Source organism: Ursus americanus, chromosome 36, assembly GCF_024610735.1.
Source record: "Ursus americanus isolate L20-20 chromosome 36, mUrsAme1.1.p, whole genome shotgun sequence".
Taxonomy (NCBI): Eukaryota; Metazoa; Chordata; class Mammalia; order Carnivora; family Ursidae; genus Ursus; species Ursus americanus.
This window is the reverse complement of record NC_142162.1, coordinates 17,763,179-17,789,914: the sequence shown is the minus strand read 5'-3', so window position 1 is coordinate 17,789,914 and position 26,736 is coordinate 17,763,179. Positions and strand designations below refer to the sequence as shown.

The 26,736-nt window shown below is 39.4% G+C and overlaps 1 protein-coding gene across 1 annotated transcript; it reads right to left on the bottom strand.

The window, feature by feature from the left end:
• Positions 1-12,197: 12,197 nt before the first annotated feature.
• Positions 12,198-24,527, bottom strand: EMC7 (ER membrane protein complex subunit 7). The gene is made up of 5 exons (XM_045815757.2): positions 24,234-24,527; positions 20,368-20,487; positions 16,050-16,188; positions 14,655-14,735; positions 12,198-12,497 (listed from the first exon to the last, which is right to left on the bottom strand). The coding sequence occupies exons 1-5, from the start codon at positions 24,464-24,466 to the stop codon at positions 12,345-12,347; spliced, it is 726 nt and encodes a 241-aa protein (XP_045671713.1). The 5' UTR covers positions 24,467-24,527; the 3' UTR covers positions 12,198-12,344.
• Between the last annotated feature and the right edge of the window lie 2,209 nt (positions 24,528-26,736).

The following is a 26,736-nucleotide window of genomic DNA, read 5'->3' as shown; positions in this document are numbered from 1 at the left end:
AATGGATAAAGAAGATGTGACACACACACACACACACACACACACACACACACACACACAGAGGAATATTACTCAGCCATCAAAAGGAATGAAAGCTTGCCATTTGCAACAACATGGATGGAACTAGACAGTAGTATGGTAAGTGAAATAAGTCAGTCAAAGAAAGACAAATACCAGATGATTTCACTCATATGTGGAATTTAAGAAACAAAACAGATGAACATAGGGGAAGGGAAGAAAAAATAAAATAAGATGAAAATTGAGAGGGAGGCAAACCATAAAAGACACTGAACTCTAGGAAACAAACTGAGGGTTGCTGGAGGGGAGGTGGTCGGGGGATGGGGTAACTGGGTGATGGGCATTAAGGAGGGAACTTGATGTAATGAGAACTGTGTGTTATATACAACTGATGAATCACTAAACTCTACCTCTGAAACTAAAAAAAAAAAAAAGAAAAAAGAAGAAGAAAATAGTGTACCAAACTATACATATGACTATATAAATAAATTTTCCCAGGTTTTTATAATAAAACTGAATGTCTTCTATAATGAAAGAAAAAAAGAAAATATCTACTGACTTTCTACCATCAAAAATTAAGATTCGACTCTTACACCATGCTGGCTAATTCCCAAACACCAGTCCCTCCTTCATTCTATTTACAAAGCTGTGCATACATGGGTCCCTCGAGGAAGTGATCGCTTTTTGGGCACTGGGTTAACGGCACTCTGTCAAGCTAAGGGTGTGGATCCTAGAGAAGAATACACATTCTACGCCTTGTTTGAGGATCTGCAGACACTGAGAGCTGAGGAAACCAAGTGGAACAAGTTCAGCAACTCTGGAGACATTAAGTAATCACAGGCAAAAGACTGACACTTAAATATTCATATTAAAATCAAAGAGGGCACGTCCACAGGGTAAATTATCCTCCCAATGAGCGGTAGTCCCCCATCTCCTTTGATGAATTAATGGGGGAGGAGCAGGGAAGGGTTACAACCTTAAATTTATTGTGCGTAGGCAAAGAAAGCCAAGGCCTAACTCTGCTCACTGGGCATGACCATCATCCAGACTTGTCTGCATTAGTGTGCTTTATGGCAACCTATTGCTCCATAAAGTTCTAGTCTTACTTTATACGGCCCTCAAAAGCCTCTACCACTAGAAGAGCAGTTCTCCAAAGTTTCATTCCCAGTCCTTGGCAATGATTTTCTAGAGAGTTACCTTGCATAAAGGCATTTGCAGTGGTACCCTAGTAAAGGAATGGGCACACTTACCTTCAACAAAGAGCAACTCATACTCAACCCACTTATCCCCAATATCAGTAGCTGGGAGGTGGTGCCTAATTTTCATAGTCCTACAGATACCCAAAGATAGGTTTACAGTCCAGCCACTTTCAATCAATATCCATGAAGCTACTGACCCTGATACGCTAACCACAGCCAAGTTCTCCTGGGGTACGCTACAGTAGACTGCAGTGGAAAACACTACCAGCCAGAGACAGCAAAGAAGAGACGGGAGTACAGATTAAACCTGGGGTGTAGAGGACTACTCTTCTTCCTAAAACACTAGATTGCTGTGGTTGAACATCTTTTGACAGGCCCTTTATACCCAGAAGTAGGGTCTATGCAGGAGGATCGGAACAAAAAATGATACTAAGCTTTGTTTCATAGTCACTATATTTAATAACATAGTGATTAATAAAATGACACCTATTTGCTTGGGAAATAAATAAGCAAATCACAAAAAATTACAAGAAATTCTATAACCTCTGCTGAATATCTCAGCATTTATCCTTGTAGTCTTTTTTTCTATGTACAGACATACACTTACTAAAACTCACAGAACTGCTATGCATAGTTCAGCAATTCACATGGGCATACCTTGCAGGAAAAACTTATCTACTCAAGCTCTTCTACAGCAGAAAATCTTACGCTCCAATCAACATGCGGAGCCCCTTCCATAACTAGATTAGAAAGCGGTTACTTCTGTCCTCTCTCATCTTTGTTAGACACACACAATACTCAGCCCTCTACAGTTCTGAACTTTGATAAGAACCAATCCTTAACTAGAGAGGTATTTTTTTTTAACTTATAAAGTCTAATATTTAAAATAACTGTATTTGTTTCCTAGGGCTGCAGTACCGCAAACTGGGTGGCCTAAAACAATAGAAATGTATTCTCTCACAGTTCTGGAGGCTGGAAGTCCAATCGATATCCAGGTATCAGCAGGGCCATGCTGCTAGGCAAGGAGCAGGGGAAGGACCTGTCCAGGCCCTGGTAGCCTCAGGTCTTCCCTGGCTTGTCGGCAGCTGTCTCCTCCTGTGTCTCTTCAGTGTCATCTTCTCTCTGTGTCTGTCTCTGTGTCCAGATTTCCCCTTTTATAGAAATACAAGTCATACTAGATAAGGTCACACTAAAGATCTCCTTTTAACTTGATTACCTCTATAAAGACCCCATTTCCAAATAAGGTTACGTTCTGAGGTACTGGGGTTAGGGCTCCAATATTCCGGTGGGACACAATTGAACCCATAGCAAGAAAGACACTTTATTTTATAGATGAACAAACTATAGACCAATGCTGAGTAGTATCAAATGGGAAGGATTTCAGGGTCATTACTGAGAAGGTAAGGGGTGTCCTCAACTGCCTTACAGAGGCCTGGCAGGTCAAAGCTGTCTTGACTGGCATAAGACAGTTACCTTTATTTATTTTTTATTCTACACGTTTATTTTTTTTTTCCAGAGGTATTTTTATTTTCCTTATTTTTTAAATTTTTTCATTTCTTTTTTAAGATTTAAATTCCAGTTAGCTAACATAGTGTAATATTAGTTTCAGGTGTACAATATAGTGACTCAACACTTCACTATATCACCTGGTGCTCAACAGGACAAGTGTCCTCCTTAATCCCCATCACCTGTTTCCCCCACCCCCCCACCCCTCCTCTGATAACCATCAGTTTGTTCTACAGAATTAAGAGTCTGTTTGGTGGGTTTGTCTCTCACTCACTCTGTTCCCCCCTTTGCTCATTTGTTTTGTTTCTTAAATTCCACATGAGGGAAATCATCTGTTATTTGTCTTTCTCTGACTGACTTATTTCATAAGTCTATTAGTATTCTTTAGATATATATTTTTAAGATTTAGTTTATTTTTGAGAGAGAGAGAGCACGTGAGTAGGGGGAGGGGCAGAGGGAGAGGCAGATTCCCCCACTGAGCGCAGAGCCCAACCAGGGGCTTGATCTCACAAACTCGAGATCATGATCTTAACGGAAACCAAGAGTCAGACGCTTAATCAACTGAGCCCCCCCAGCACCCCGGCACCTAGGATTTTTTACATACATGTTTGTCTCTGCTCTCCTGCCCTGAAAAAAATGCATGAAACTCAAGAAATGAAACCAGATTTTTAAAGCTCCTTTTCTGTGTGCAAGGAGAACCTCTGGAGGCTTTAGGCCCTCACATCTTGAGCCCAGCTGAGGGTACGCTCTCTGAGACGCCACCTCAAAAATTCTTCAAAGGAAAGTTTCCTTCCTAAATGCCTAGCATCACCTCTCTGGGAGACCAGAGGGTTTAAATCTCAGAACAGGACAAAATAAAGACCTTGGGCGACTTATTATCGATAATCAGGATGAATGCCATTAAGTCAACACTGACCAATTTCTTACAAGTGTTCATGAAAGCATTTGGGGTTTTATCTCTACAGTGAATAGGTTCTATCCAAAATCAGGAACCCTCATTTCATTTTTACTCATAATCATTTTTCTCGTTCCCCCACTTTTCACGGTAGCCACCATCTCCAAGTGCCCCGAACCTCTGCACCCTCTTTCCTTCACCATCTTCTTAGATTCAAGAGCCATGATGTAGGCAACTCGATTTCTCCTTTGTTTGACTCCTCATTTGTTCAGCAAATAAGTACTGATCTGCGTGGGAACCTTGGGATACAGAGAAGAATAAGATACTGTCCCTGCTCCCCAAGAACACAGACTAACAGAATGAGGGACAGAACAACTACAGTACAGAGAATCAGTCCAATGCTGGCTGAAGGCTCTTCTTCCCAAGTTTCAGTGCAAGTCTCCCTTCTCCAGACTTCTTTGTTCCTACTCTAAGGTGCAAAAGGGGAAACTAGCACTTGAACTTCACAGGGTGTACCTTTACACGACTGAAAGGAGAAGGTAAGTGGAGAATGACAACACGAATGTGGATTACATCCAACATTCCACTTAGAAGCTCTCAGGAGCACAGCCCTTCTGGTCTTTTTTTCCAATTTGGTTCCCAGTCCCTGGGCTACATGCCAAGATTATATGCCTTCTAGAAAGGAGTCTTTCCCTGCCTGGATACAGCCTAATCCCCCTATTCCATAATCCAACCCCTTCTGAAGGGTAGAGGTCACGTAGGAATGAAGAAATTAGAGTTGTCAGTAGGGTCCTGCAAGGACACTTTCAAAATCAAATACATATAATCACACACATACTTACATACATACAACTTGGAGTAGTGAGGGCAGAAGAGAGCCTCAAGTTCAAGGTGGGGGCAGCCAGTTCAGAGCAAGAGGGCTGAGAACCTACCAGGAACTAAGAGCCCTCTGGGAGACCTTGAAGAGGAACAGGAACCTCCTTCCTACCCAATCCCTCTCAGGTCCAAAAAAGATGAAGGGGAAGAGAAGCCATCTTTATGCCACAGACCTCAGCGGGATCACATCATTTAAAGATTTGAGGTAGGGCCAAAGGTGGGTGGGGAGTAAGGCAGGAGGGAAGGCAAGGCTTGTTTTCTTCCAATTAATATTATCTCAATATTTTGGGGACTCTGACACTTTTACTAAAGATTCTGGGTTTGGGGCAATGATTTTCATATACCGCAGTTTGCTCAGAGACTGTCAGTGTGGTAAGTCATGGCCAGGTGACCATGGAACTCCACACACAGGACTCTCCCTTATGATTTGTCCTAAGAGGAGCAAATGTGTCCGTGGGAAAAGAAGGCAAATTCAGGCCCACAACGCCTCCAGGCAGCCTCTGTCTAGCCCTCCACGTGCTCTGCCCTCTTCTGGAAGGAAGTGCTTTACTACACTGTTCTTTCAGTGCCTTCGGAAGCTGACCTCCCTCCCACCTCAGCTCAGGCTGGAAGACTCCTCACTCTTATCCCACTTCTCAACCTCAGCTTCGTTAATTCCCATATAGTCTTTCATCTTACCTCACAGGTCCCTTTCTCAGGGAAGTGGCCTGACCTTTGCCCTCTGCTCCCCCATCCAGGTGGCCAAGGTATAAGCTTTTATAGCACCTTGGATTTTCCTTGGAGCATTTATCAAGGTTTTCATTACACATCTGTATGGGTTTTGACTGATGTCTATTTCTTCCACTAAACTCTAAGCTCTGAAACCAGAGTCTGTGCTATTTTGGTCATGATTATGTCCCCCCACCTAATAACCCTTGACATATACAAGAGTATAGATGCTTCACATGTATTCTTTATTAAGTAAGTATGCACACACCCTGACACAGGAAACAGTTGCAAGGCAATGTTCCTGGGTTTTGTGGGGAGTTTTTTCTGGCATGGCTAGTATCTTTCTGGTTCCTGAGAAGTAGCCTAATTCACCATGGGTCTCTGATCTCTAATGATTTGAGTTGGGACCCAAACAATACCTGGTGAAGCTCTATGAGGCAGGCACCCAGAACTACTGTAGAAGTCAAGATTCCTGCTACCCTTCCTTGAGGACAGGACTTTTCGTTATTAATGCCTTACAGTCCCAGCGCTTAGGGTCCAGAGAGGGAATTCAGTAAAAAGTAATCCAGTAATCCAATAAAATGGAGCGCTATAATGGCTTAAGCACAGGCCGGAAGGAGGACAAGAGAGAGGCTCTTATCTAAGCCCTGGGGGCATCTGGGAGATATCTGTCAAAGGCGATTTCCACACTAAGTCTTGAAGAAGGTGTGAGAAGTAAAGGGAAAGGGATAGAGGTGGGGCAGAGTTGAGAGGAAGAAATAATTGAAAAGACCCAGACGGGGGGCCCCTGGCTGGCTCAGTCGGTTAGCACCTGCAACTCTTGATCTCAGGGTTAAGTGGAGCCTACTAAAAAAAAAAAAAAAAAAAAACCAAAAAAGCAGCAGCCCAGACAGATGGGAGAGTGCGTATAAAGCATCCAGAGAACTGCAGAAAAACTTAAGATCTATGCAGGGAAGGAAGTACAAGAGGTGAGTCTGGAGGGAACATGGCCAGTGGGTTTACCTGAAGTCACTCAACCAACTGAGACACCCAGGTGCCCTAATAATTACAAACTTTTATTGAGGACTTATGCATAGAGTTAATGTGAATACTAAATGAGATAATACATGTAAAGTGTTCTGAAAAGTTCTACTAATGAAGCAGATATTTCCCCCATTTTATAGTTGAAGGTTTTGATCTATTTTACACTTCATAAGACTGAGGTTCAGAAAGGTTACGTAACTGTCCCAAGGTCTTATAATTAGTAATTAGACCCAACTCATTCAAGATGGATGTGAGGCAGCACAGCCAATTTTGTATGGACAAGGGAAAAGAAGAGGCTTTCAGCAAGCTGGAGATCATTTTGGTCAGTTCTGGAAAGGTGTGTAAATTAGGTACATTTTTTTTTAATTGCGTTTTTTTTTTTTTTAAGAGAGAGAGAGGATGTATAAGCGGGAGCAGGTGATTGGGGGAGAGGGGCAGAGAGAGGGAGGGAATCTCAAGCAGGCTCCACACCCAGCACAGAGCCCCACTCAGGGCTCCATCTTATGACCCTGAGATCATGACCGGAGCCAAAATCAAGAGTCAGACACTTAACCAACTGAGCCACCCAGGCACCTCGAAAGTGTGTAAATGAGGACACCTGGATTTAAGTGACAGAAACCCACTGGAATCAGCTTCAGTAAAACACATAAACACTACATTATAAGACAGAGCAGTGCTCCACGGAACCCGAGGACAAAGACACAGGAATCTTCAGCAAAGGGTTTGAACAAAGGTACGGTTCTCAAAATTCATCCTCCATTCCAGCTCCTCTCTGTGTATCTGCTCCTATCTATATTTTCTCTTTGGAACTTGTTTTCTCTTTTTTTTGTGGTTTGCATGATAGAATATATAGGCAAGAACACCTGCAAGTTTGTATGTTGTCATTTCTCCCCTAGTCCCTCAGTTTTAATTTCTAATTCCCAAAGAACAGCCGTTGGCCCAATCTGGGTGAGATGCCCTTGCTGGAAAAATCAGCAATGGCCATAAAAGCAGGCCCACCTGCCATGAACACAGGTGCTGGGAGAACACTCCTGTGGGGTGCAGCCATTCTGCAGGGGAGAACCAGTTACAAGGGGCAAACTGGATGACAACTCAACAGATACATGTACATTGAAGGAAAGAAATCGCTTACTGTCAGAGTTAGTTCTTCCTCTCCCTTCTCCATAGCCCAATTTTGTTGACATGTCTCATTTCCTCCTCCTTTTAGGGATAGGAGACTAGCAGGTAGGTATAGTTATAAGCCATCCTCAGAGGTGACTTTTTGTACAACTGTTAAAAACTGCAAGAAAAGTAATTCTCATAATTAGTAGCATTTCACAATTTTGTTTACTATGCCAAGAAATTCTTCGCAACAAAGGAATTCTGCTGCCATTTAAGTCCGTCTCTTTTCTCAGACTTCATGGAGTGGTACGAAGCTGACTGGAATTGGCTTTAAAGGGATTAACAGGCATTTGAAAACTTCTCAGCATTCTCTTTACCAAACTGCAAAAATTACAGACCCCTCAACCCTTCCTTAATTAGATCTAATTAATATAGTCATGAGGTTAGTAGAGCCATTTGTATAGACAAACATGAGTATTACTCCCTGGCAGCTTTTCTCTCGAACTTCTGTGAGTGTCCTACTCTAGAGAATAAAACTGGACGCAGGACTCACCCAGTCAGGACAGATGATAAGTAAGGCGTCAGGATTGAGATGGTGAGGGAAGGGATTCAAGAGCCCTTCACAGAATCCACTGCAAGAAGAGCAAGTGAACCTCCAAGGACCTGAAAGGTTATCTGGCAGCTACTCCATCCATCATGCTCTGGGGTCACCGTGGCCTCCGACCCGGGCATTTGCTCTATTTTGTGGGTTCCTTAGATTTGCAGACTCCTCTGTTGATCCTGCTTACCTGTGACTCAGGGTCAACACACCACCTTCTCTGATCCAGTACCACCAAGGCACCCCTGGATGATTCCATTTCTTACTCTGCATGCCAAATTTTCAAAATTAATTCTAAATATTTTCTATTTTTTTTATATGTAGTTATTTAGGAACATGTCTTAAAATACGCAAATATAGGGGTGCCTGGGTGACTCCGTTAAGCAGCTAACTCTTGATTTCAGCTCAGGTTGTAATCTCAGGGTGTGAGATCGAGCTCCAAGTAGGGCTCACTCAGCCCGGATTCTGCTTAAGGATTTTCTCTCCCTCTTCCTCTGCTCCTCCCCACAGCTTGCACACACTCTCTCCCTCCCTCTCTTGAATAAATAAATATTTTTTTCTAAAAGATTTTATTTGTCAGAAGGAGAGAAAGAGAGAGAGCACACAAGCAGGGGGAGCAGCAGTCAGAGGGAGAAGCAGCCTCCCTGCTGAGCAAGGAGCCCAATATGGGACTCAGTTCCAGGACCCCAAGATCATGACCCAAGCTGCAGGCAGACGCTTAGCCGACTGAGCCACCCAGGAGATCCGATAAAGCAATCTTTTAAAAAATAAAATATTCAAATATATGTAGTAGGAGCTCATTAAGAATGGAATAAATTACTTACATTCATCTATATGGAAACCTTGATTATCTAAGGGGGTACACATAATGAATCTTCAATTACTAGTTTATTAAATTATAGTGAAACTAAAGGCCCTGTCAAAAGTTTTCTATTGGAAATGCTGTGCACAGCTAGTTTCTTATGGCTCTACCCAATCCTCTTGTTTACTACCTGACCCTCTTAATTTACTCCTCCTTGTTCTCAGGCTTGCTCGCCTGGCTGGCTCAATCCCACCAGACTGTAGCCACTATGAACGGCGTCAGTTCCCCTACACTCCCATAATAAAGTCATGTTACAAAGGGAAAAGAGATAAGCTAATATTTGGTGATATTGGAGGGGGGATTTTTTTTCTAAAATAGCTCTTTTAATATTTCATCTTTGTTTCAAGAATATTAGAACTGTTCATAATTTATAGGCAACATCTGAATTTTACAAAATCCATCTTCAAGTTCTCCTGAATAACTCAAGCACTTTTACCAATTGAATATTCTCACATACCTTACAAATTAAAAAATAATTGACTCTAAATGACGACAATAATCACACCTACAATGCTAAAAGAAAAGCCCAATACAAGTGGGTCCTGTCTCAACATATTCCTTGAACTGAACTAAAGGACTCGGCCACCAGTTTCTATTATATTCCCTGAGATTAGTACTTAGCAGAATTTTTGTTGGGTGTAAATACAAAATGGCACCTAAATAATTGTAAACATGCAAAAATAGGTCTATATGTAACCTAGAAGGCGATAAACAAAAATGAAAATACTTGGTTTAATTTTTTCTTTAAGATACTTAATAAAAATGCTTTCAAAAGATTTTTTTTTTTTTTAATTTGAGCACTTCCTGAAAGTTTGAGTGACTACTTAAATGAAAAAGCTCTCCCGTATTATTATTGACATTCCTCATCAGGACCTTGAAACCCTTCCAATTACTGAAAAGTATGTTGAAACATAAGAGAAAAATAAGATACTTAGTACTCTGAGGAGGCTAGGTAAAATCCTCAATTTTTCAAAATGTTAACCAGACTCAGGGTGAGTCCTGAGGTTTTCACTTCTAAAAAAGTACTTGAAAACTTGGGAGTTATGGATCCTCCCTGGAAGTCATCCTGGGCACTCAGGACTTCCTGGCAAAAATGGGCAACAAAGATTCATTTTGCACAAAATCACTACTCAGGTTTAAATTAGTAGATGTGAAAAATTTTAAAACACAAGGCTTATATTAAGAAGGAGATATATGTAAACTGAATCTAAGAAAGGCCCTAAAGAGCAAAATGATACTTTGCCTCCAAATGGGGAACAGCAGGAAGAATCCAAGGAAGTGGAAAAGAAAGAAAAACTCTGCATTTATATATGGTTCTTACGGGCAAGAAATAATAGGACCGGATTAGAATTGTAGTGGAATAATTTTAGATCTGAAAAGGAATTTACAGTTCTAATGCAAATCCCTCAATTTACAGATGAGGAAACTTGAGGCCCATTTATTTATTCATTTAACAAACATTTATTGTGTGCCTACATGCTCAATGCTAGAAATACAACAATGAACAAGACATGGTTCAAAGAGGGAAAGTGACTTGCCCAAAGTCATAAAGCAAGTTAGCAGCTAAATGGGCTCTTTGCACTGAACCCAATATTGTCTGATAGAATACAATCATTTCTGCATCTGTAAGTACACTAAGCCTTTGATGAAGGTTCTATGCAAAGATAAGATTTTCATATACAACCGATAAAAAAACATTCTGTAATATGAGGAGATGTCTATATTTTATACTTAGATGGTTTTAGAATCTATATAAAATAACCACAAAGTTTCTTAATTAACGCATGAAATGATAATTTCCTTGGAAGTGCTTTCTACTTTTTTAGTCATTAGGTATTCTATGTGCAAATTTTGACAATTCAAATTTTGAAATCAAGATGATTTCCAGTCATACAACTATGACTCTCACTATATTCTGTTTCCTTTAAATTGCAACTTTCATTCTACTAGTATTCTAATATTTTAGTTATTTTCAATAAATGACTCTATTTTCAAAGATCTACTTAGTTCTGCCATTAACCAGTTTACCTACCTTAATCATTCATAGCTCAACCAGTTTGGTAATGTTAGCATATAATTAACAAACAGAGATAAAGTTAATAAAATGTCCAGTATCATAACTTACATCTTTAAAAGAAAACTTACGAGCCTCATTTCAAAATGAACAATAGTACCTACATGAAAGGGAAAATAAGAGTTTGGAATCAACTTTTTTGTTATTTTTGGCAGGTTTAATAACCTTAAGAAAGCAACAGGGGAGGGGCACCTGGGTGGCACAGCGGTTAAAGCGTCTGCCTTTGGCTCAGGGCGTGATCCCGGCGTTATGGGATCGAGCCCCACATCAGGCTCCTCCGCTAGGAGCCTGCTTCTTCCTCTCCCACTCCCCCTGCTTGTGTTCTATCTCTTGCTGGCTGTCTCTATCTCTGTCGAATAAACAAATAAAATCTTTAAAAAAAAAAAAAAGCAATAGGGGAGTTCTTTAACATAGAAGAGAATAGGAGACCTTTACTAGAAAAGCAATGCTATAGTTTCAGAGTTCGTTTTTAATTAAACCAAAAGAAAAGGTATGAAGTTTTTATAACTTATTGAAATAAAAAGTTTTTGAGATAATCCTGACTGGAAAGTAATGTAACCTATATTCCAACAAGCCTGAGAATGATGGGAGAGATGAGGGGCTTTAAAAGCTCCCTGAGCTATACTATCAACATTACAACATGGAGCTCCACGGTTGATTTCCCATCCTTAGTCTCAAGAAGGCTCTCCTACTGCTGTACTTCCTTCCCCTGACCATTCATTCCCCGTTATTACTGTGCCTCCTCCCCACATAATCAGCTCTATGGAGGACAGGCACTGGACAGTATCCATCTCTGAATCCGACCTTGAAGCACAGCACATTACTGACACTCAGTACTGAATCCCGTAGATGGTAACCGAAACTTAAGAACTGGTAACAACTGCTCTCATTCATATATCCATACTCTAAAACTAACTGTACTATCAAAAATTAAAACTACATCAGGAACATATGGTTCCACCTCAAACATCGGGGAATGTTAAATGCAGGGCAGGGCTGACCATTGTGAAAGGTCTGGCTACACAAAAAACTATGGCTCATGCAGCTCTAAAAATATCAACCACTTCTTTTTAAATAGAAAAGATCAATTTCAAGCCTCATATAATGAAAGAAGAAAACTGTCTGGAATAAAAGAAACATTAAGTGAAAAAGAAATGACAAGATCATTTTATCTCTGGATTAAGACATTTTAATATACATAACGTATAGTACTTCATATAATTTATTAATGTCATTTTCTATAGGACACTGTAATTAATTCAGTGACATCAATATTGACCTCATACAGACAAAAGATGAAAGCTGGGTTTTCTTGTGTACCAAGTACAAAACACGTGCTAAAGAGTTACCACACACGACAGGTGTAAGAGATCAACTGTATGGATGACTCAAGTTTACAGTAGTTGCTTCACACGGTTTCCCCTCAAGACTTGGATGCCACCCAGTGATCCGTGTTTGTGCAAACGCTATCTCCGACTGTCCAACTACCTCCTTTTGCCAGCCCCACTTTTGCCTGTTTTACTGCTGCCGCTGCTAGACTTGCCGGAAGGTTTTGAAGAGAAAAGTCTTGTCATGAACTCAGAAACATCAGGCAGCTCGTGGTTGGAATTCAGCATATTCATTGACTGCTCCATCTCCTGAAGAGGACAAAGCACAGTAACAGGAAAGGTACTGGGGCCCTTCGAGTCAGCTAACAACTAACACTTCCATTACAGAAGGAGGAAAATAGAACAGATAGAAGCTACTGGTTCTCAGCAATGTTACTCCCAAACGCCCTTCAGAAACCACGTTTCATACCTCTCTTGTGAGCCTTAATTAATGTCCAATAAATCTTGCATTGGGTTTGATTCAGCTTATGTTTTCATAAAGGGTATTTTCTATGATTATATGTGATCATATTCTTATTTTATGTTTGCTGATTAAAATGCTTTTACTGTTTTAATGTTTTTTTAAACTCATGCTTTCTTTAGAGGCATATAAAAAAGTATCAGTCTTTAATTATATACGAAGGTTATTGGAAATGTTTGGAAAATAACTACGTATTTCCAACATTTTATTCCAAAGGCCCTTAGTACTAAATCTGTGAATACTATTATGACCTGAGTGACCTCAATCACAGCATCTAAAGAAAGCAACACAAATGTTACAAAAAATCACTGGCAGGCCTCATAAGGATCTGGCACTTTATTTTGAGGCTTTGTCCTCTCTCTATTGAGCCAACAATCTATAAAGTACTGTTCCACCTTTAACAATATTAATGTAATAAATGCTACACTTCAATTTTACATTAAATTCCAAAAGTGAACTTAAAATTTTATTAGTTCACACATTAAAAAAATAGCAAACACTGTATTATCTATCATTTAGAGTTGAACACCACTTGGATATTAGTTTAGGCTTTCTCTCCAAAGGAAGAATTTATACATGGGTTCTCAAGGAGAAAGTGCTTTTACAGATATGGCCAGGAAAAGAAACATAAGCATAAATCAAAATTGTTAACATGCTCTAATAATCAATAATTAAATATGTATGGCAAGAGGTCTTGAGATCCTGCAAAAATAATCATCAACTCTATTTTTGAATCCCTTCAATTCTGAAGCTCAACTTTTTACACTGCTTACTATATGCAAAGCACTTAGCAAGGAATGAACTTTTGATCCAATGTTTCCTTCTATTGATACCACAGAGTTAAGTGGCTTAACAGATACAAGGATTACATAGGATGTACACTTTCTGACCAACGCTAAAGCAAAAATGTCAAATTTGGCAATGAGACATTCCGAAATATCATAAAGCTTTTTTTAATCATGAAGCTTTTTCTCCTACGTCCAGCTTGGAAGAAATGCCTTGCCTTCTACAGAACTTAATCACCTACTACCTCAGCAAACTTTTATTTATTTTATGTGTATCTTATTTTCCCATTTAAAACACACTCTCTCACACATACACCCACAATCCTCTGATGGCAAGAAGAGGGTTTATAAATCCATTCTATTTCCTATATTAAACTGGATTCTGAGCTTGTTGACAACAGGGATGATACACAATTCATTTTTGCATCCCCAGTATCTATAACCTAGAGATCAACTAACAAATGTTCATTCAGCAATGAATAAGGTATCAATACATCAATATATTACATACAATGGAAAAACCTGGAACTGAGGAGAAACTTGTTGATGGTTTCCAGGTAGGAGAAAAATAATGGTTTAAAAACAACTCTGAAGATTTTATGGAAGCCAATATTTAAAAGAGACAAAGCAGTGGCACTAAATTTGAAGCATCTTACTTGGGAACTCCCCCTGCCCACTGCTGAACCAGTATGATTTTGTGGTGAAGAGTCTGGAAGCCACTATTCTATTTTTCTTCCTTGGTTATCAGAATTTGTGTGTGTGTGTGTGTGTTTGTGTGTGTGTGTGTGTGTGAACACATAAACTAAATGTACACTATGAAGAGTTTTGTAAAATAAAGGTAAATAGTAAAAAGCTATCATTTTGCAAACTGTATGGATTGGGATACCATTTCAACTATTTAACAAGTGAGGCCCAAAGAGAGTCATTTTAGCTATATGAAGAGACCCAGGCTTTTATCAGGCAGAACCAAATGAGTTTATCTGGTCCAGTGGAAACAACTAATTAAATGCCAGGAACACAATACTACGTTAATACAATCTCTGTATGAATTTGGCTTGGGAATTAGGATGAAGCTGAAAACACCCAAGCCATTCAGCCACAACAGCTGGTTCAGGAGTGAGAATATGGTTCAAAAATTCACGGAGGGGGCAACCATCTTACCCGTCTCATGTCAGGATCACTTGTATTGACCACTTTGGGCAGAAGCACAAATATCAATAATGGAAGAACCATCATCATAACCTGTGGAAGAAAAAGAAATCCAGAAAATGTTTTCCCACTTAACAGGAGAATAAAATCTACACTTAACAATTCATGAAATTAAAGATTCAAATGTTATATATAGAATAAAACTACAAGCACCACCTGAATTCTACTGACCCAGCCCTGTTGATACAAGGTGCTCCTCAATGTCTGACTACTGTAGAGTGTAAGAATCTTATGTATGTAGTTTTGGACTTTATAGACACCTCACTTCATATTTGTGCCACCCAACGTTTTGCAGAATTTACAATTTTATTCAACACAAACATTTTGCAAACGTAACTATCTATTCACTTTCTTTAATCTGCAGTGTGGCATTAGGAATGATGATCCTGATGGCTGGCTGGGGTCTTCCCAAGTGACTGTGGTTCTTGCAGAAAATATCATATTGCCCCTCCAATTAATACATACCCTCTTGAGCCTGCAACATAATACTAGGTGACTACTGTTAATAGATCAGTTTTGAAAAATGCCTTCAAAGCTTCTAGCACTAGGTCTGTTTCCATGGAATTTCAGAAATGAGAACATGGAAAGTATTTCTTAATAAACTTTGGAGGTTCATTGCTGATTTCTCCTATGCACTCTACCCTCCTGCCTCTTTGTGCCTGATAGCAGATTCTAGGTACTATTTATTCCTCTCAAACACTGTACAGTCCCCAAATATTCCTGTTTGTGTTTTAAATAGCTATCACCAAGGAATATGACCACTCCTTAGAAAATTTCAAAATAATAATTCAACTTCCAGAAGCAGAAAAAAAAAGGGGTCAATTTGTTTCCAAAGAATGTATTCTATTAGTGTTTTATTATTAGTGGACACCATAACATCAGTTTCATACCAAGTATTTAAATTATCACGGAATAATTTCTCTGTTTACTACACATGTGAAAAAAGGAGAAAAACGCTTACTCAAGCCATCAATAGTGACTGATCAATAAATGATGGCACATCCATCAGTGAACTAATATGCAGGCAGTATGAAGGATAAGACCGCTAACTCTACACGTGACTTACCACATACTCTTATTCCATTTGCATTTTAAAACATTTCATCATAAGTATTTATCCCATTTCTGTTGTATATTTCAATGTCAAATCAACCATGCAATTCTCACTACATTCTTTTCATTTTTATTCCCAAAGCTACTATTTTCCTAAAATCAATAAACTATTCACAATTACCCTTTCATCTAACAATCTGACCTCCTTTCTTCCTCACCGAGGTTAGACATTTTTGATTACCTGGAATCAAATGAGAGATTAGTAAAGATACTTAATTGTAGCATGATACATACCATTGGGTTCATTAGAAAGTCTGTCCAGCCCCATGATTCCCTTTTAATGAAGTAAGAAGGTGGACCTGAAGATTTCATTTGGAGAGGATAGGGCAGTCTGACCACTTCCGATGTTTTGATGTAATTCACATATCTTGCTCTGATAAAACCACATGAAAAAAGCATCAGTAGTTTTATAAAAAAACACTACTAGTTAAAAGAACTACTCATAATTTTTAGCAATACCTTTAGCTTTTTCCAAAATGCTTTGGCATCTAAACCTTTGATCTTAAAAATCTGATCAAAGTAGCTTTATCTGTATTTCTAAAGTATTTAGCAAAATGTAGAGGAAGAACAATAGACTTGAAATCAAGAGACCTAATTTCTAGCTGTAGCTCTGTCATTATGTAGGCCTGCGGGATTAAACAAGTTCCTCTCTGGTTATATCAAAAGTTCTTTTAGAATTCTTCTAGCTCTGAATCTCTTTGATCATATTTAATAATAAATTAATTTTGTTATAAGTACACAAAAATGCTGGATTTTATTTCTGTGATTGTCTGAGATATGCATTAATAAACACACCCAATTTTCAAGCCTATTTTGCAGGAAAAATTTATGATTTAACAAAGTCCTGCAACAGTGCCATAGATTAACACTATATTTCCATCAGAGATGCCATTAATTTTAATCAAAACTCTCACCCATATTCATACAGGTTCCATTTTACTTTTTGAAAACTGCCTCCCCACTGCTCCCTCATCTCCTTTCAGAACTTCTACTTGACACCTGTTCAACCTTTTCATTCTCACTTGGCATCTTGTTAAATTCTTTCACAGTGTCCATTCCTTTATGCGTATTGGATTCTGAGTAAGTTTTTTCTGATCCATCTTCCAGTTCATTAAACCTCTGTTCAGTTGCTTAACACATGCGTTGAGTTTTGTATTCCAAAGCCTATATTTATTGGTGATGTTCTATTTTATTCTTTTTTCAAATATCTATAGTATCTTACTCTTATGGCAATAAATCTTTCATTTGTTTCAGCATTTTAAATACACTTTAAACTATTTCATAGTCCATATCCAGTAATTCTATTATCTAAGGTTCTTAGAGGTCTAATTCATCTGCTGACTCAATGTACATTGTTTTCTTGGGTATTTGATAAGTTACATACTTTATTTATGTATGGGCCTGGACAGAGAGTAACTCCCTGCAGAGAGGTTATACATCTGTCTCCACCAGGAGTCCAGGATCATGACCAGGGATGATCTTGTTAATTGCATGGCTTGAAAGTTTCTGGATTAGGCAGGAAATAATAAATTCACACTCCAAATTTCAATGAGGGTAGGACAGTAACTATTAAATTTCAGGAGAGATTTTTCCTTCCAAAATTGGGCCAGGGCCAGATTGGGAGGTCTTTTTGGATTTTAGTGCCAAGGGTCAAAGGGGGAATCAAGTCTTAGATCTAATTTCGGCTCAAAGCAAGCCTAAGGCTTATCTCTTACCTACATACTGCTAATAAAATCTAAGCTTTTTCTTGCCTTTTTTTTTTTTTTTTTTAAAGCAGGCTCCATGAGCTGAGATTGAGAGTTGGATGCTTAACCGACTGAGACACCCAGGTGCCCCAAATCTAAGCGTTTTGGTTAGAATATCAAAACCCCCAGGAGGGAAAGTGGTTTATAGTTTGTCCCCCAAGGATTTCCCTTCCTCCTCTGGAAGCTATACATTTAAAAGGAAATGTTTGTCATATTACCACACATGCTTACAAAATATTGGTGAAGAACATTTGGATCTTACATGAATTCCTCTCTGTTCTCTATCTATCCCACCCACAATTATTAAAATGATAAGGGCCTTGTTTTAGACCTATGCTTCAGGCATCCAATCATCAGGAATGGAACTGAGAATATGAATTCCACTGCTGCAACCAGTCCTTAAATGCTAAAGCACGAAGTACTCTTTACCCAAAGCAAAAAAGCAAAAAAACTTTATATATCGAAAAATATTTCCACTTGCTTACTTTATTCAAAGTTCAGAGCATAGTAAATAAAAATAAATTTTAATTTCTAATAGACAAGTATCCCCTTTTAACAACTCTCATTACCTGTTAAGTGTGTATATAATGTATCGTGTAATCTACATACCCACCCGTCTCCAAGTTTACAAGTCTAAAACACATAAAAAGTCATGATAAGTTCTTTAAAGTTTAGATTTAACATACTAGGATTTTACCTATGTATTTTCTTATAAATCTTTACACGTCTAAAAAGATGTGAGAAATTTGATACCTAATGAGATTCATCTACTTTGAAAAAATCCATTTATTCTATCAAAGAATATTTATAAACATATTTACAAGACATTACCTTCAATTCAAGCTTTACCCTTGCTCTAAACAGCCAACAGCAAGAAATATGATTAGAATTTGGGCAAACTAGACTATTCTAAGACAACAATTTAACTTCAAAAATCGGGGTGGAAAGTAATTTGTTTCTAAAGTTTACTTTTAGGGGTGGCTCAGTCGTTAAGTGTCTGCCTTCGGCTCAGGGCGTGATCCCGGCCTTATGGGATCGAGCCCCACATCAGGCTCCTCCGCTGGGAGCCTGCTTCTTCCTCTCCCACTCCCCCTGCTTGTGTTCCCTCTCTCGCTGGCTGTCTCTCTCTGTCAAATAAATAAATAAAATCTTTAAAAATAAATAAATAAAATAAAGTTTACTTTTAGTGGCATCATTATATTAGTTTCATGATAATATCAAAAATTTAAATTATAATCATCTCTGTTCACTACACGTGTTAAAAGAGGAGAAAGAAAACCCTACCTGTCCATCAGTAGGCACTGGCATCAATGGACTAATATGCAGCTGATATAAAGATATGAGACAGCTCTATGTGTGACTTACTCTATGTGAATTATAGCATATTTACATATTATATTTCTATGACTTTCAATGTCCAAAAACAAAAGGCAAAGAAAAAAGAAAAACATTTTAGTTGTAAACACTAACTCAAATGGAAATATTATGGTACCAACTGAACATATCTCTATTATGTCAGTGCAATTTGGGGTCTCTACAAATCATCCTAAATATTCTCAGCACATACCAAAAAGGTCAGTAATAAAACAGAGCTCCTCGAACCTCAAAATATTTTTGCTTTTGCAATACCTATGCTTTATTACTGTAACATGGAGTTATTTTGTGATAGCTCAAAGAAGAGATATTACCACTCAAAATTCTCTCATATTTGTCACCATACCTCAATAAAGCCAGAAAAAAATAAACAAATAAATAAAATTGTTTCATATACTTCCTGGTCAGATGAGACCAAAGAGAATACTACTAGTATGGGACAATAAAAAATATAAAAATAAACGGAGGAATAACAGAAGGAACAACTGTGGACATCTACACGATGGATTCCAACTTCAAATGGATTTGTGGTATTCTATACTCACAGTCTGAATTAGTCCAGCATTTTCATCTCAACTGCAAAGCATATGTTCATCTACTTTGAAATTACACTGTGCTTTTTTCTTTTCTTATCATGATCCTCACTCTGAGATAAACTACACAATGTAAACTATTGTTTGCCCCAAAATACTAAATTTCCACTGCATGCTAAGTATTTCAGAGAGGAAGAACTGCAGAAATTTCTAGATCAATACATTATTAAGTAGGTACTAAGAGGTATTATCAAAATATCCCAGTGAAAAACAGGTGGCAAATAACATTTCCAATTTAGAAAAGTTAAATTATTTCCCACTTTAATTATCATATTTCCTTTTTTTTTTTTAAGATGTCTTTTTTCTTTAAGATTTATTTGTCAGAGAGTAAGAGAGAGAGAGTGTACAAGCAGGGAGATTGGCAGGCAGAGGGAGAAGCAGGCTCCCTGCTGAGCAAGGAGCCCTGATGCGACGCAGAACTGGATCCCAGGGTCCTGGGATCATGACCTGAGCTGAAGACAGACGCTTAACCGACTGAGCCACGCAGGTGCCCCAATCATATTTCAATTATAACTTTCACAGGGCTTTTGCTCTCATAGTACGTAATCTTGCCTCTTCTCTATTATAATCATATTAGGAGCTTTAAAATAAATTGTAAGCCAGAGCGGGAGGAAGTTCAACTTTGCAGTATTACCAATGCTCAGATTAAAACAATATAAGGATATGGGGGGGGGGGGGGCAGATGGGAAAAAAATTTTAAAAATTAAAGACAACATAAGGATATTTCATGGAATACCTAGTTTAAGTGAGAAATTTCAACCCTAACTATAAATTCTAAAAGGAATATAGGAGGTATTCAGTAGCCTCGCCTTTTGTAAAAACTAAATCAGGTGCCCTTACCTCGTTTTTCCTTTTGAGGTGATATCTACTCGGACAGGATCAAACCTGTAAGCTGGAGATATAACTTCCACTACATAAGATCCAGAAGGTATATCATGAACCACAAAACTCCCATCTGTCCTGGAAAAGTGAAAATCATATTTAGACACTTCTGATTAACAGCTTGCTTTTTTCCTATGTTCTAAATCATCTGTTAACTCCCAAATCACCCTCCCATCAAATGACACAGAAATTAACAACAACAAAAAAAGTGCCCAAACTGGCAAGAATTGTCCCCAAGCTTCAGCTTCCACAATCACACAGGAGTGTTCTGAAAATACCCCAGAGCACACCACAGGAGCAGAGAGAGAATCCTAACATAGAAAGTACTTCTAATTCCTTCAGTGGGATAGTTGGTAACAGGAGCACAATTTCAATTCTGAAGCCATGTCTTGATTCAAGAAAATTATCAATATGCACTATTACTATATTAAGGTTCCAATTTTGCCAATCCCTTGCAACAATTCCTTAATTAAAAATAAAGGGCTTTCTTTCTAGTTTTTGTTTGCATTTTGTTGTTTTTCTTTCTTTCTAACAAGATGGTCATCAAGTATCATTTGTTCCACTTGTTAAAAATAGTTCCCATTTACTCTGGTTACTTTTGTTTGGATATATAGAAGTTTGTCAGCTTTATGTAGTTAAAACTATCTGCCTTTTCCATAGTGATTTCTCCTAAGTCTTCTAGACTTAGAAAACCATCCCACCAAGGGCTGATAATACCAGGTTCACAGATCAAAACAATTTGTTTTGATAATGAGAAACTGACATTCTGAGGAAAAAGAAGTTTCTGTTTCAGGAAAACAAATGATCCTAAAAGGATCTGCTGTATCAGAGAAGTCCCAGTATTGTCATACACTAAATAACGCTTCTTAAATCATGGGGCTCTTTCGGAGCGCCTGGGTGGCTCAGTCGCTTAAGCGTGTGCCTTCAGCTCAGGTCATGATCTCAAGGTCCTGGGATCGTGTCTCAGGTCAGGCTCTCTGCTCAGCGGGGAGGCTGCTTGTCCCTCTCACTCTCCGTCTGTGCTCACTCGCTCTCTCTCTCAAATAAGTAAGTAAAATCTTTAAAAAAAAAAAAAATCATTAGGCTCTTTCACAGCTAGAGGAATAATTGATTCTGCCACACCCAAAATATTTACTAAAAAGTAAGAGAGAAAGATATTCCTTGCTATTTCAAAGTACACACTGAACTAAAACAGAATTGAAATGTAAACATCAAGTTAACTTATTCCTGGGCTGGATCTCTTCACTGGCCCTTCACACCCACTCCCCATCCTTCAACTCTTTGTAGGCTGGAGGAAGGAAAGAAAATGAGCGTGGTGTATTTTTCCCCAGCTCTCCCCCAAAAGCCCACCTCTGACTTGCTGTGTCAAGGGACACTGCTCCTTTCAAGACAGTCCTTTCTTTCCCCTAGGTCCCAGTAACCTTTACCTCCCCTACTTCCTTCAGGCTTAGAGGTAATAGTAGCCATGAGGTTGTAAACTCTAGAGCACTGTACAATCTGGTTGTTTCCCTACACCATGACTACAATGTTTAATCCTTTCATCAGACTTTCCTTGAATGAACAAATTTCAAAACATTTTTCTAGAACCAGAAAAAGAAAGAATTAAACTAATGACTGTGCAACACAAGTAAAAGAAATAACTACCCAAAGGAAAAAGCAAATCTATCTCTCACCATTAGGTAAATATTTTCTTTTAGAAAGATAACACAAATTTTATAACAGAATTTTTTTAAAAACTTGACTTTAAAAATGTACTCTGCAATATGTAAGCTCTGTTGGATCCTGATTTGAAACAATTACATAAAGCATTTTTGAGATAAATGAACCGGGTATTAGATGAAGTTGTAGCATTATTACTTGTTTTATTAAATCAATAATGGTATTGTGGGGTTTTTTTAAGCCCTCACCTTTTAGAGACACATAATAATGCTTTTTCAAGGGAAATTATATTTAGGGTCATATTTAAATATTCCAGAAAAAAAAATACACTGTACAGAGGAGACATGAAACTGAACAGTAGACTGTGATGTGATGGGTACCTAAGTATTCACTATTGTTTATTTTAGTAATATCTGCAATTTTCCATAATAAAAAGTTCCCCAAAAAAGTAGTGTATAATCTTACTACATCAAAAAAATTGAAAACTACCTAAATGTCCCCAAACTGAAGACTTGTTAAATAAATTATGCTTTATATACACAGTGATGAGGGCAAGAAGTGGCATGAAGCACCCTCCGTCAAAACTCCCCTCCACTATTAGCCAAGACCCAAGCCACCTCCAACAAGCCTAACTGCTCTTAAGTCAAAACTGCATGCTAGTTATGCATAAGTACAAGACAATTTACTATCCCTCTTCCAACAAGTTTCCCGCCATAAGCTCCTCATATTAATTCTTAACCTTTCTACAAACAAATGGAAAAACATGACGTGGTGTCAGAAACAGCTCACAAAATATTAACCGAAAAAAAGTTTACAAAGTGCTATATACTGTATTTTACTATTAAAAACAGGTCATATGACTACAAAAAGGCTGGAAAAGATACAATAAAATGTTAAGTCTTGTTATCCCTAATTTCTTGTTTATGTTTTCTTCAATAAACATGACTTATACATTACTTTAAAATAAAAATAATATACGTTTTTTAAAAGAATTGAATACTGCAGAAAAGAGAAGCCAAATGGTCAGTTTAGACTAATTTCCCAAGGTTTAATTGAGAGGTTTTTCATTAAAACATCATTACATGGGGCAAACCCTAAAGGATGCCCTAATGCCGGATTTGTAAAGACAAATAGTATTGAAAGACTAGCTTCTCATCACTACCTATTAGTCTAAGATTCAAATTCTTATTTAACAGAACCTGGATGATCTGAATATTTGCAAATCCGATTTAGAAGTAAACGTCCAAATTTAAGACGTCTGGGTTTCAAATACCACTTGCTGGTATACAAACCTATCAGAGAAACACTTTCCTAAATATTTTCTTTCAGTTCACATTTTCACCTCCCAAGTAGCGAATGAAAAACTTAAAATCACATTTGTGCCTAAACATCTGAAAAGCAGGCTGCTGCAAAACTGGAGTATTAATAAATTCACCACATTCTTTAATATAGGCTGAAATCCCATTTTTACTAATAACTAGAAAAGACAGAAGCACTTAGGCAAATGTGGAGAAACCCCAGTCTCACATAAACGCCACCAAATGTGATGTTGCAAATCCCTAGATGAATTCAACTAAAAAAGAACAACAATCCCACCTCCAGGCAAAAAAAAAAAAAGGTGCTTTGATTAGGGACTTCAGGGCCCATTAATTTGAGAAGCGGCAACATTAGCTTCCCAGTCTATGCCATCATAGAAGTCCTCTGGGTTTTGAGAATTCCCAGTTGCTTAGCATCTTTCTACACAACATCAAGCTGCCAAAAGACTGAAATGAATGCAAAAGGTGGCCAGATTCTAGAGAAACCGAATAAGATGCAAAGGAAAGAATGCAGCATACAACAAATAAGGGGTCCACCTGTCTCCAGAGCCCAGGAGGGGTCGACCCCTACAAGGCAAAAATGGAGTTGAAGAAAACGGATCCCACTGCTCCGACCCTGGGGCAAGCACCTGCCACCCTCATTTCTGAGGTACAGGGAATAGGGTGATGGGGAGAAAAGGGGAAAGCGTCGGGCTGCTTCCCAAAGTCTCCCAGCACAGACCGCTATTGGAACCCACCCCTTCACCCTCCGACAGCGACGTCGTCAGCTCTTGACACTTGGCTCTCCTAGAGGAAACTCCCTTCCAGCTTCCACGCCAACCGCTTTCCCGCTGCCCATAAGATGCTCACTTAAGGAATCCGACATGCTCTTCTCCGTCTACCAGCACTCGGGCCGCCGAGATCCAGTCCTGGGGCTTCACTCCTGGAACCACCGCACGTCCCTCAATCTTGAAGCGATCTCCTATGCCGACCCCAATCCCGCCTGACCCATCGGCAGTAGCCCCAGGCAGCTCCGAACTCTGGGCATCCCCTGATAGCAACAGCAGAAGGACGGAAAAGAAGCCCCAAAGAGCGGCCGCCATGACAGCAGCTCTCAGCGGCCAGGCCGGCAGCCCCGGAAGCTCTCCCAGCCTCCCAGTCGTCGTCGGCGCCGCCGCCGGCCGATGTCGTCATCAGTGCGCGCCGAGTCCTGGCACGAGCTGAGCGCTCAAAGCCGAGGGAAGGAGTCTTGAGCCAATCGCCTTGCGAGGCGGAAATGAGGCAAAGTACTGCCGCGAACTCCGGGTGCTCGGGATTCGAAGGTGCTCTGAGGAGAGTGTCAAGCGCTTCTGAAGGGAGCCGCCCGCAAAGCGAAAGTGGTGCGGTGTGTGTTGCTGCGGCAGCCAGGACCGCACGGGTTTAAAAGACCGACCGTGACACTAAAAGCGACTCCGATCTGAAGTAGTATCTGCGAGTGAGGCTCCGGCTTCAGGAGAAACGGGTCCAGCAGAGAGCGTGTAAAAAAGTTCTAGAGGGGCGCCTGGGTAGCGCAGTCGTTAAGCGGCTGCCTGCGGCTCAGGGCGTGATCCCGGCGTTCTGGGATCGAGCCCCACATCAGGCTCCTCTGCTGGGAGCCTGCTTCTTCCTCTCCCACTCCCCCTGCTTGTGTTCCCTCTCTCGCTGGCTGTCTCTCTGTCACATAAATAAATAAAATCTTAAAAAAAAAAAAAAAAAGTTCTAGAGATTCCCCAAGACGTGCGGGATGAAGAGGCTCCAGTTTGTGTATTTAAAGGAGATCGTGTCTCTGCACAGAAAATAGCTGGGAAATCACCTGCACTGTTTACGAAGGGTTGCCTCTGGTGAAAAGGGAAAGAGTGGAGGGGCACTGATCTGGTAGGACACCGTTCGTTCCGTTTGAATGCGTCACCGTAAACACAGCGTGGGGGCTGGGGACACCTGCCAGCGTCCAGCGTGGGGACTAGGCCAAGATGTCAGACATCATCTTCGGTCTTCTCATTTTTTTTAATGATAGAAAGGGAAGTGACTTGCCTTTGTGGGCTATAATCGTTGTCCTCTCGAATACAAATCTCTAATTATCGAAGGAAATGTATGGTTTTGCTCTGTGAACGCTTAGACTTAGCCTCCCAAAGAAAAATGATAAAAATTGGGAAAAGGGATACAAGAGCCAAGTCCTCTGAGCCACTGGCAAGGGGTGGAGTCGGAGCACTTGGGGCCACCCCATACTCGATATTCTCCTGAGCATCAGCAGCTGTCAGTGAGAGGTACTTTCCCTCTGAAGGTAGCCATGTCTTCACAGTTGATCTCTGGAAGAAGCAGAGCTCCTGTAAAAAGATTAGGAAGTGCTACAACCCTACCCACTACCACCATCCATCAAAACTACACTAAACTATGAAATAAAATTTCACTTCTCTAAAACGATAGAAATTTACAACTATGCTAAAATAAAATAGTTTCATCCCTAAATTTTCTGATATTCTTTTATATATTTTTGGTGACCCTGCTTTGTTGGTGTCTTAGACGCGTGTTCCATTTGATTAGTAGGTAATCAGTGTCGGTCTGAATACCATATGTAGGAGCTAGGGAGTTCACTTTTTATAGGGAGCAGAGTGGAAGAGGACCAGCAGCAAACAGCAACTGAGCTCTGCATCCCCATTTCTGCCTTTCTCTTTGTTCCCCTACCTTATTGTCACCCTAATACCAAAGAATCTGATGATCTGAACCCTTCAAATGCCAGCTTACACCTCCACAGGCATAGATGGAGTAGATAATTCTAATTAATGTTTTCTGGTAGTGCGAAATACTATGTCTCTGGTGTTTTCCAGGAACTGCATAGGTATTCAGCTCTAAATTATGCAAGTCATTCCATAATGTATCCCTTGGACTCCTGCCTTTTAAAAGAAACTATAATTATAATGAAATATTTTAGAAAGATTGTGTACTGGACTTGCTCTATTTGCCCAGCCAGATCCACTCTCTACCCTTCACTCTGCTTTGTGCCCTAGAAGGCTGGATCTTGAAGGATTGCAAAAACTTGGTTCCTTTGACCTCTGGGTGCTTGTAATTGGGTTTGGCCAAGAGGAGGTATATGGAGGACACCTCATTCAGTTTCCCTTACTTCTGCCCATACTTGCAAGAAACTTTAATGAAGGGATAATTTACAATAACCCCTACAAGTCTTCCATCTACTTCCTGCCAAGATCTTGACCCATATAGATTTCAAGCAGACCTACTTACCTTAATTATTGAAAATACCGTTAAAGTGAGAGGTGATCAGATTATTACCCAAGCCCTTTGATTTTCTCTCTTCCTTTTTTGCTGCGTGGCTCTTGGCTTCTTCATATCATGGCCACAA